Source organism: Antedon bifida, chromosome 1 (assembly GCF_963402885.1).
Source record: "Antedon bifida chromosome 1, ecAntBifi1.1, whole genome shotgun sequence".
In the NCBI taxonomy this organism is placed as follows: domain Eukaryota; kingdom Metazoa; phylum Echinodermata; class Crinoidea; order Comatulida; family Antedonidae; genus Antedon; species Antedon bifida.
In genome coordinates, this window is record NC_136226.1 from 14,483,689 (window position 1) to 14,496,861 (window position 13,173).

General features: G+C 30.9%; 1 protein-coding gene across 1 annotated transcript; it reads right to left on the reverse strand.

Moving 5' to 3' along the window:
• Positions 1-713: 713 nt before the first annotated feature.
• Positions 714-8,808, reverse strand: LOC144843625 (uncharacterized). The gene is made up of 3 exons (XM_078700498.1): positions 8,732-8,808; positions 3,923-4,139; positions 714-1,264 (listed from the first exon to the last, which is right to left on the reverse strand). Exons 2-3 carry the CDS (start codon positions 4,131-4,133, stop codon positions 1,053-1,055), a joined length of 423 nt encoding a protein of 140 aa, XP_078556624.1. The 5' UTR covers positions 4,134-4,139; positions 8,732-8,808; the 3' UTR covers positions 714-1,052.
• Between the last annotated feature and the right edge of the window lie 4,365 nt (positions 8,809-13,173).

Below are 13,173 nucleotides of genomic sequence, written 5' to 3' on the forward strand. Positions count from 1 at the left end.
TTTAAGAACAAAAATAAATATTCGTAATAACTACTAATACTGTATAGCTAAAAAAATTAAAATATATATAAATATATCTATTAATGTTGTCAATAAAACATGGCCCCATTCTCAGTGTTTGCGAATGTATATCATGCTGTTAACCTTTTTAGTATAGTTGATAGTAGCCTAGTTTCCAGTTAACTACGTATATTAGTTAGTCCTGGACTTTCTGCATTCTTACCCCTGAGGACGATCAAAATATCTCGAAACGTCGAGAAATTCAACAACTAAATTAAATTTTATGTAAAACGTGGTGCACCGCAAACTTTATATCAACATACTATTTCGGCATGCACACATTCAAACAAAGTAGTATAAAGTTATTGTTATTTACGAGCTCTCATTGCTTCGTGTGTTTTCATTTGACGATACTTTATAAATAGTTGTACAAGAAGTACTATGTTAATAATGTTCAATAATTATGAATAATAATTCAACTGTAATTCGGACTTTTCTAAACAACCTCATCAGCATTTTAATATTGGATAACAAATAAGTATGAATAAAACAGAATTTAACATTAAAATTGAATTAAGGTTTTTAAAAAAATATGTCATTGGCTCACATACAATAAACTATATTAAACTATGCAGGCTATTATGTGTTATCATTAATTAAAATTTCACTTATATTAGCAATAATTGAATAAGACAATTAGTTTCAACTCAACAATCTAGGATTTATGTAATTATATCACATTAATTATCGGATTACATTAATAGTAGGCCTATAATATTTTTGACTGAAATATTACTATAAATAATACTATAGTATTCTAATTAATGCTTACTTCTATTTGTAACAATTAATATGATAATTTGCTTCTTATAAATTGATACTTCCGTCTAACTTAAAAGTATTCAAAATAAATAATATATATATATATATATCATAATGCATTAATCGTTGATAGGATTTTGTTAGTTCGTGTTATTTGACAATTGTCAATCAGCATCCCGACATTACTGTCCTATTTCAATTTGTTTTCAATTTTTAAAAATAAAATAATATTACTTTTTCCCTTCCGTGTCATTGAATTCTATTTGCCTGGAGGTACAACAGTACTTAATCATTTCGAATCGTGTGCATGGATTGTAACAGCATTCGGTAACAAAATTTGTTTGGCCATGCTGACGGCGATCTAAATTTACTGATGAGAACAGCCTACTACGTTTAGCCTCCAAATATCCAGACGCCCTTTCCTTTGTTAAAAACATTCCATCTAAAAATAAAAATCAATACATCATAATAAGACTACTGACAACACCTACACATATTACATTACAATTTTACTATATAATTTTTTTTAAACCACTGAGGTTATTAAAATGCGATTTGGAAAAGAAAATTTCAGGAACCTCACTAAACAGTTTATTTTTGTACTTTTTTTTATATAGATAAAGTTTAGTATTTGAAATGCTTGTTAACAACAAATACTGTATGATAAAAACAAACACGATTATAACACGCTCATTCAAGATAATTATATTGCCACTTCGTAACTGTAAAATCTGACGAAATAGAAACAATTAGAAGTCATCATTGTAGACACATAGGTAATTATCTTTCAATAAAAACAAAATTGAACGAAAAAATAATCATCTCTGCTAATTAGCAGACAAATTGTTACAACAAAGTAAATTGGTACTCTAAGGACTAGATGCTGAGGAGTATGTTATATTAAATGATGCAAACTACCAAAACATTTTCAATCTGATTTTATTTGGGATCATTAAAAAAGAAATACTCTACTGCAGTTATGCCTACATTTTATTGTATTGCAGTAATGTAATTTTTAAAATGTTTTGTTTCAATGTAGGTAGAGGTTTTTGTGCATTAAACACTGATCAAAATAGTGTAAACAAGATTAGGTTAAAAGAGGAAACAAAATATACTATATTACTGCAGTAATATTAAATAATTAGGCCTAATAGCAGAATAATGGTTCCTTAATCATGTTACCGCTTCCATCACCATAAATTTAACTTTTAAATCAAAAACATTTGCACTGAATAACTTTTAAAGAAATAGAATTATCTCAGTAATACAATTTGTTTCTGAATTAAGTTACTGAAATATTGGTCAAATCGTTTTCATCAAACAATCAGCCTTTTAAGGAAGTACATGAAGTGTTTGTGAATGGAGTAAGCTTACTTTGTCAATAATACATTTAAGTTTAAGTGGGTTCAGCTTCAATCAGTGCATAATGAGTTTACATACTGACGAATAATAATCGTGAAATTTATGTATATAGTGTCAAAGATTCACCACTTAGTTTCCGCTAAATGTTTCATGTTTTACCCGATTCTCAGTGCTGTAGTTTCATATATTTACACAGTATCATAGGGAATAATATGGAGAAATGAAGATGCAGAACCGAGACTCGTGTTCTCCGGGTCTTTACTGAATGAAATCTTGAAATTTATTGTGAAATCAAACATCTTTTCTTTTTTTTATTTCTAGTATTCTTGTATTTTTATGTGGCCTATAACTACAACCCTGTGGTCAGTTAACGTCATTTTACTTTCAACATGTATTAACATTGTATTCTGAAACAATTCGTATTATTGAATTTTCACAACCAGGTTTCATTGGAATCACTAAATTGTCTCCCTTTCTTGTTATATTATGCTTGAAAAAGTTCTATCAATACGTGCAATAACAAATGTGACGTTACGTTTCCAGTGTTCTATACTGATGACGTTATCGGAAACGGTGTATAATATGTTTACTATAGTAAAGTGTCTGCAATGTATTAAGGGCACGGTTAAGTAGTAATTGATGGCGAGAAAGTTCAGTAAGTCTACGAAAAAGATGTGTATGTTTCAACGCGCTTTACTCTGACCTGTAAGTATTGTGCATGTTTTGTTCTCAATCTTTCACGGGTAGTAATTCCATCGCTCTTGTACACTCTTGTCTATGCAAATATTGAACGGTATCCATTACGAGACATGCTTACCGTATTCCTAGACCACCTGCAATTCAGTCTCATTGTCTACCAGGTCATTGCTTCGTAGGTTAACTCATTTAATTCGATTTACAATCTTCTTTATGAAAAAATCTGTCTACCTCTGTATGTTTATTATGTTGTATTTTATAATATTAAATCATCTATCAACAATGAGTCTAAGAGTGTTTTCATCTAAGTACTTAGGCCTACATATCAAGTAAATATATGTATTTTGCAGGAGTAGTATTGTGGACTTATTTGCTTACGTCTAATGTGAACTGTGTTATAATATACATTGTCTTTATTAATTATTGATTACGCCTATAATAAGTTTAGTGATTGAAAACAGTTTTAAGTTAATGACTTATGAAAATAAGGTGAAACATGATAATTAAATCAATTCAATTGGCAGTTCGATACAAAAAACATTGGATGGGAAACAATTGTATTGTTATAGCATTGAACAAATTATTCTAAATTTAAATTGAGTGGGCTGACATTTTAATGTCAATTCAATCGATCTTTCAATAAGTGTAAATATATAGATGGGTGCGTTTTCTTTCATGAAACTGCAAAATTAAGCTGCGCATGCCAATACACGCACTAGACACCGATCCGTTGATTATTGAATTGTATTGATCCGCTTAACGTTTATTCTTACCGTCCCCACCAAACGAATGAAGGTTCGCAAGTTAACCGTTGTCTTCTTTAGTTGATACCCAACCTCGGGTTTTTGTGCGGAATAGAATAGACTCATCGCAGTCCAACTTTACTTTGTCGTGATTAATTGATTTAAAACAACATATGTCTACCGAGTATAAGTGCCGAAATGTGCTAACATGTGTTATTAGTTGTATTATACGGTATCGTATGTAATTGTATAACTCGTAAACAGGCTGACAAATTATCAAATTTTGTAATTTTACTAACCTGATTTTGATTTTAACAACGGTAAACTTGAATGAGACCGTTTAGTTGCATAACAACTCTGACAAAAGTTCATTAATGTATTTGCGGCACTTCCACAATACCAGTCTCGGGCGTCTGTAACTTGCACTTGACTTAGTAGCACCACAAAGATGGTTATTACTAGGCTAGTTGTTGCCACGTGTTCATGCTGTCCATCAAATAGTTTGGTCATTATAATCTATAAAATAAAATGTTTATAATCTTCATAACTTTTCAAACTTGTTCCTTAATTGTACCATTGAGAACGACTGCTGATTAATTAGTTAAATATCTAAAGTTTCCACTTTTGTTACCTATACGAACCAGCAACCAATATATCGGAGAGATTCAATCGATGGCTGCAGGAGATTGAATCAGGAAAGAGTGAAATTACACTCTTTCCTGATTGAACCATGCTGCAAGAGTAGCAAACACGCGTTAATTACAATACGATTATTACAACAACGATCACCAAATTAAGCACACACAAAGAAACAATACGAAGTCTATATTAATTATTGCATTTTACGAAACTCAAATTAATTCCCAATAGCAAATTAAAGTGTTTACATACATCTATTTTATGGCGCTACTATTTTGTAAATGCACCTAAACAAGGCACGTCTAATATAATGTTATGAGGATTATGTGTAGGAGTAATCTGTAAATAAAGTAATTTCAGAAGAATCCAATATATAAATAAAACGAATAAGAAATACCAAAGTAGACATTATTTAGTATAATATATTATTGACATATAACCACAGCTTACTATACAAATAATACAAATGATGTAGTCATAAACATTGTATCAAGAAGTTACAGATATTTTAAAATAATGAATTATAAAATAGAATTGATTCAATACATTTACATTTATTGATGGAAATTGTCTATATAACCATAATTGTGTTGCTTGATTTAATTTTGTTGAGTGCTCACATGTCAAAAATTGTTCATCTTGTTTATTATGAAATTTACCGTAATGTTATTGTAGAAAGACTCGGCAAGAAGCTTCCAAAGGCAGACGCCGATATCAACTTCCTCAAAAAGGGTAAAACGTTTGATGTAATTCCAAAATTCAGTATTGTTTATTGTAATGTATTGAGAAATAAAGTTGAATTGAATACACATTATATTATACAATAATGCATGTTTCTAAAATTATTGTGCCCAGAAGGTTTTCAAACCACCCTATGGATTGAAATGTCAATTGGTCACTTTGTCACTATACCTTCCCGATCGGTTTCTTATTTATAATGTATTAACTTTTTTTTTTTATTAACAATTTTGCATAAGTGTACGTTATCGTTACATTGGGAATCACATCAACCAATGTGTTCACAATTTATGAAATTTGGGCATAATCCAGTAAGTTAATTTGAATAACAAGTACATGAATTAAAAACTACCACCTTTATGATGGCATATGAAGGAAGCATTGAAATAGAACCTGATAAGTTCAAGTACAATTTGAAAGATATTTTTGCACCTCAAGGTACTGTGATTAGACACAATCATCCTTGAACAATCTATAGCCTACACAAGCAACATCAATTATCCTCCCTCATCCAGCTAATTCATAAATCAAGAAGATAGGATGCCTTATGAAATACTTCAAAACTGAAATAGCTAAATTTTAAAATTAAGTAATACGAATTATTTATAATTTATAAAATGAAAGTTGGCTAACTATAAGTAGGCCTATTCTAAGTTTGGAGGGAAACGATCTACTGATTCTACCTGGTTAGATATACCACCACACATTAGCTGACATTATTGTTTTCAGCAACTAATTAAGGCCTACACGAAAATGATGTGTTAATACCTTGGGGTGGGTCAAACTTAACGTCCTCTGACTTATATATATATTTTAGTCCCAAAGTTTAAATAAAATTTCGGGTTTATAGTCGAAACCGAAAGGTGTAGGCGGGAAATGGAATACAACATACCTACGAGTGTAAACTGTTATTTAAATCCATTTCGCAATTTGAAAGCCATTGAGGCACATCGTTAATGGTACATTGATGTTCTATACGAAATTATAAATATTGTTATTCAATTATTGTAATTTTAGGGTAGATATGGATGGAATGTTACCGCACTTTTGTGTGTTTGAGTCTTTTCAATATCATTTCATCTTGTAAAGTTGTGTTTAATGATGACAAGAAATACGCATTACTTTAATTGCTTGCAGGGAGCAGGTGTGATCTCAGGTAGATTTTACAGGTAAAGCACGAACCGACAATACAGTGAAGCTACGTGTGGATTGAGCTGTGTTTTGCATGCATCTATTACTTAAAGGATGGTAAACACAACGTTTGAACGCACAAAATCGATCGCTTCCTGATGTGTACTCGTCACTAACAACTTCCTCACAATAATGTAATCGCTAAATTGAAATGTGAGAGGCATTCAGTAGACACATTTCACGGTTCAAGTTACTTCATACATATAACTTGAATTATGGCAAATTATGACTTATGAGCAACACCGTTACCATCATTTCTTATTCCATTCAAACATTAATGATCTCAAGATTAAGTGTCAAGATGATATAATATATATTAGTTTATACATTTTTCTGGTCGATACTTTCATTTTTATACCTAAATACACCAAGTGACACTAAGACATTTTTATTGTATCAACAACTTTATTTTTACCATAAAACAATTTACATTAAATCACATTTTTTCCATTACGGTACTAATCAATATGTAAGATTCCATTTGATGTTTACAATAAAAGATTGTTTTGCTGATCTGATCCATTTAGCACACAATTTGTCTAGAATCCCAATAAGAGGTGTTTGTATTCAAAATTATTATAATTCTAAACATAATTTGTATATAGTAATACTTTGAAAAGTGTAAAATCGCCAGTAACACCTGCAGTTTCATTATTGTCGACGGATGAATCGGTAGATCCTGCTAATATGGGTAGCGTCCATATTCAACTCGTGTTAAAGTTAATATGATTCGAATTTACGTAAATCGAGTCGATTATTTTAAACTAATAAGTTGCACAATAACGACTCTCCAAAGGGTACGCGTTTAACACGTTCCTAATCCTCCTAACATTAATCATAGTAAACACATGACAGGATGAAACCAATATAACACAAAGGTTAGGAAATGTGCGTTGCGCAGTACCTTATACGTGAAGAAATTAGTTTGTCTAAACTAATTCCGATAAACGAATTAGTTGGCTGGTCACTAGTAATTTGTGCTAGATAACATAATTAAGCATACATGCACGATTGAGTGGTACATTCGCTCGTCACTCTTCTTTGGATCTAGTTAAGGTATAAGCACAGTATCATTATAAATACATGGACAAAACCTCTTTGAACTTTCCAGAACCGTTGAAACATGGCTTACAATAATTAGAAGGAATTGAGTGTTAATTTCCCTAATTATGATTTCAAACTGAACAAAAATAAATCAGAGACACAGTAAACGATTTTCATCTCTAGTGCTCTTAACTAACGTCGACATTACTTTCAACATTAAAGCAATTACTTAAACAAGATGAAATCTATGCTATAATGTACCATGGCATCTTGCTTGTCAATGTTATTTTTCGGAAGCGTAGATATTGTAAAAATGTATACGGCTTTCATAAATAAAATAATTAAATGGTGCATTGGTAACCATAACAAGACGATCTTCGGTGCTAGTATTATTAGCACATCATCCTACTTTCCACAAATATCCAAAGGCAAACAGTACCGTTATTTATGTAGGTCTAATAATAGAGGAACTATTGGTTCTTAAGCCCTATCTACACTATCAAACTGTATGTGACAAAAAATGTGATGTACCCATATATGGACATGATGTCATATCACTACCATATTTGAGCATATCACTACCATATTTGGGCACATTGCACTCTTTTGTCAGTTTGATAGTATAGACAGAGCTTTATATAATAAATTTTGATCTTCCAATGATCGTTGTGAGAACTTCTTCCTGTGAGTTCAGTATGTCACAGATATTCAATAGATACGGATATCCACAAACATTCAGTCTTACTTGATTGAGTGGTGACAACATAGTGCAAGATGAGGACCAGAACAAGGTTATATTTACCTTAGAAATACATCCTTCACTGAGACATTCGTATATTATCAACTCCTTGATCAGATGACATATTAACTATACAGATATACTACTGAATGGTGCCATATTTACTATTTAACTGCTCTGTTTTTATAGTCATATGCAAGTATTACGTATTTACAGTAGCCCTTAAAATATTATCTCCCGTTTTCATAATAGTTTTTCTAATTTGTTTTCTTAATTACAGATAGTAGTTATATTCAGTTTTAATTTTAGTGTGTAGTAAAGCTAGTTTGAAGTTTTTGAGGAAAAAATACACCACCAAAAAAATGTCTATATTTGAGTTGTATACTTATTCACAATAATCAGTCTAATCGAAAATACATCGCTTTCTATACAAAACTATTGTCTACTCTGAACTTGCAACCTCAAATTTACAAAACACAGGGTTACTATGTTTTGGTAACCACGATATATTATTGGAAGATCGATAGGACGGCGTGTTAACAAGCCGACAAAGAACATACTCGTTATTTACCACTTATGGTTTACAAAGATATTGAAGTATATAGTTGTAAAAAAAAATATTCTGTTGACACAGATTTAAACCTTCTATTAAAAAAAAACAGAATTCTGACATAAAACAAAAACTCTTTTTACTACAAGTACAAATGTTTTTCAATTACCATATCGTATAATCACAGCAAAAAGTATCTATACTTACGGTTCGTTAATATTCTTAGTCGACCAAATTCGTTGTTGCGGTATACACTTGTCAACAATCCTAATTTTAAGTATTGTATAGTACTAGTACCAAATCAAGTGTACTGTTTTATATACCATGTGCATAATTTCAACTCCGCCTACACTTGTTTACATATTCCAATTTGAGTTCATTGATTGGATAATTGTCGTTGATCTAAGAATCTTAATAATGTTACGTCATCAATCAGTAAACGTTTAGATGGTGAGAAAATCTAAAGATTATTGAAAGTTTTTTAATTGCTAATAAAGCAAAAAATGTATTCGTTAATATTTCCACTTATATAAACTCAATGAAACAGTATGATAAGCAGCTGTATTGCTGTCGTGGATGACATTATGTTTTCCGGAGTTTGAAAGGTTGATTAGTAAGAATTATAACTGCCAAATTAATAGATACATTTCAACAAATAAAAAAGTGTAGATGCTAAAATTGCGCTAAAATTCTTCATCATAGTTTAATTTTGAAAATGCTGCGATTGTTATTAAATTTGACATAAATTGTGAATTAAATATATTATCAGTAATGATCTGTTCCGCTCATATAGTACTGTATTCTCAAAACCATATTAAATTGAAAAACGACTGAATGTTTGCAACTTATTGCGTTTGCAATTTAATAGAGGAGGAACATAAACTTAATCTTCTCAGACATAACTGAAAATAAAACATAAAACATAAAAAATGTCCAAGCTTAAAGTGTCGGACAGTATCGTAAATTCCTATGAAATTCAAAGCTTTATGATTGTATATAATATAGTGTAAACTACATTCAAGAAGCCCACATTATGTTACATAAAATACTACAAGGAGTAACTGTATAGCTTGAAAACTTACGTTATAGCCATTTTGTTTAGTGGTTTAGCAAATTGATTTCGTTGAATTTATAACAGGTCGAAAAAGTGTGTCGTTCGTATGTCTAAATTCCATACTTGTGCTCTGAACATGCCTACTGGATATCGTGTGTACGGCATGTTATACAAGACATGTTATTAATCATAGTGACTTTTTAATAATTCAATATTCAATTAAATACAAATGTATTTCTCTTTCTCTTCAAATAGGCCTACAAGAAATAATTCATTTTGTATTTGTATTAAATTTTCTATTGTTTTTAATATTTTGATTATTAAGTATCTTGACTAGTAGGACCCATTGGAAATATATTAATTTAAGTAAAACTTTATAGTTTTATTTATCCCTTTGCATCATTTTAAACCTTTGATCTTTTTAAAGTAAAAATCAGATCTGATAAATCAATCAAACAATGGAAAGAAAAATTATCTGGAAAATATTCTTTGATTGTCTACTATGCTATCACGTGGTTTAATATAACTTCGCAAATAAAAAACAATTTTTAAGACACGAAATATAGATGTAAAATGTTGATTTGTTTTCATCAACAAATCTATAATGATGAGATCAATAAATATTTCGACATATTTCTACCTGTTTCATATTTTTTAATTATCTGTTTACTTAACGAGAAAATAATATTTTGGTATAATGTCTCCAGTAGTATTGGTTACAATCCTACATAATAATCGTTATTTTTTTTTGTAAACCATCTGCATATCGTAGTTGAACTATTGGCCATAGTTATTTGGTATAATGTGTCGGTGTTTCTCATTGAACGTACCTTACCTCCAATTGTACTACTGTATACAGTTAGCAGTTAATGCATTACATTATTCATTCATTTATTGTGGTGTGATAGGAACGTCAGTTGAAATCTCAGATGATAAATCTTTGACGATTAGCAAGAATTCATGAATCATATTTCTAACATTTACCAAAAGAAATGCTTTATTTGCTGAACCGCTCAGCTCTTCCTGTACTCTCTCCCTCTTTGTCCAAACGACGATCATTCTGAATTAAAACGCTCTCAACAATTTTGTTAACCGGTCAATGGTGCGTGGGAGTGTGAGAAGTTTGTATGTAACACACACCTGCCCGTCGACTAGGTTCGTCTTCGACAATGCCAACCAAAAAACCTGTAACCTGTTTGAAACGCTGTTGTATACTAAACATAGCACCAACGAGTAGCGGATTTGATCAATAGTAATTAAGCTATAATCTAGTAATCATGTACTTGTAAGAAGCGTTATGACACGATGAAATCATGACGATATCACACAAGCGGTGCCGAACACAGAACTTTGATATGAAGACTACGTCACTCTAAGATGGAATGTCGTTGTTATTATTTTTTAAAGAAATTTAATTGCTACTGCCTGATCGCAATTTAATGCTTCGATTACCGGCTGCGTGGCAGTTGACTATTACTGAGGCCAATACATGACGCAGCAACTTGAAACGCAATGCTGGCATAAAAACACTCCATAAAAGTTGAATAATTGGTACTTACATGGTATTGATATTTCATTTCAATACTTCATGTCCCTGTGGTATACCGTACAACATTTAGACACATTTTACTTTGCGATTGAATCCTATGGAACAAAATTTATCATTCAAATAAAATGTTTTTGCTTATTAAGAAACAGTTCCGTTTTAGAGTAATTTTGGTTATTTTTCACTTTCACAGTTTTTAGTTACGTGTTAAATCGTGTGAAGTATTATTATTGATTAAATAAATGTGAAAAACCCAGTTTTATTCACTTTACATTATAAGAAATAGGCCTATTTAAGCTATTTTATAACGAGGAGGTAAAAATAATATAATTAAAAAACTTTATTTTATAATAACTAGCATATTGTAAGTGGGTTTCACAGAAAGAGTAGATACCGTATGTCCTTGTTTGCAATTTGAGAAAATGGTTCATAATAACCCTCATGTTTGTTGACATCCGATGTGCAGTAGTTCAAATTCATTTCACACCATATCTCCATCTACAGCATATTAATATAAGCCTGCTTGTTTTTGACACCTTTTTCTTCTACAAGTATTTTTATATACGTGTTTGGACATAGGCCTACTCTTCAAATATTTCAGCCATTATTTTTACTAACAATCATGATTGTCTAAATACTGTACTGATTCATTACGAGTAACACATTTCACTTCCTATACTCTCCCAATCAATAACAAATATGGATAGGCCTATAAAAGTTCAGGATAGCTCAGTTTTAGTGATAAAAAATAAAACATAAAGACAAAGGAATTAATGGGCTTTTATCATCCAAGCCTTGCATTTAAGTTGAATGATGAGCACAACACTATTAAGTAGGTACTTATGGTATATTAATTGCTGGTCAAATAATAGTGTTATTTAGTAGAACATTTCACTTATAGGTATCAATTAGAAAATATACGCGGCGTTTTCAGATAACGATTAACCGTATTCTAAATTATTCAACCAGGATTGTGTTTCCTCTAGCTCGATAGATGCCAACTTCCTAATGCCCAATGGATGGATAGTGGTGGTGACTTACTTTGTTCCAGTAGTGCGAATATAATGTGGGATACTACTGATAAATAATAATTGTTATGATATGTGGAAATACAGTAGAATGCCTATAAAGGAAACACCACCTTTTGGTGGACAACGTAGCTCAGATGAAAGCACTAACGGAGATGGTTTCAATTAAAAATCTTGGATTAATTGCAATTGCATTTCATGGAGCTGTAAAAGTAAAATATGAGAACATTATCAGCTCGTCCGCCGTCGATCAGTTGCAATAATAATGCCTATATTGTATCTGAAATAGTTGCCTATCATTAACGCTGTGAAGTTTTCATCTCTGGAGAAGTGCCGTAACGTTAATGTGAAGTAAACAAACAGTAAGGACACAGTACAAACGGTTGAAACGTTTGAATACAAGTCTTACGTCATTCATTGGAATATTGATCAGTAGAAACGTGATATAATAACGATTAGTTCATAAAGATCAGCTGGAACTTTGTTTTATTAATTACAGCTACTGCTCTGCCAAATTGTTGTTAGATTAGAAAATGTCATCTTCAATTCTTCTCTAGAGCAAAGAAATTAGAAAACTAGATTGAAGAAAATTACGTCACAAAACAAGTGAACCAATTAGACAACCACTATACAATAATGTTCTTCTGAAAGAAGCGTCACCAATTACTTTAGACTATTTGAACTTTACCGTAAAGCGATATTGTGGAAAAAAAATTCGATACAATGAAAAAAAATTATTATGATTGGCTGTTTGTCGTCACGTGAAACGTCGCTAACGGAACACTTGTTTTTTTGTCTGTTTTATTTGTTTACTAAACACATTGTATACAAATAAATACATAGAAAACTGGGGCATTAAAACTTCAGATTTGGTTTTGAGGAGTTTACAACATACCGATGTTCTAAAATTTGTGTAGGTCACAAACATTACTTGACAATTACTGTTCCATCTGTACTACTATTCCTAAACATAGATACTATATTAATAAATATATTACATACATTAATATATATAGATATT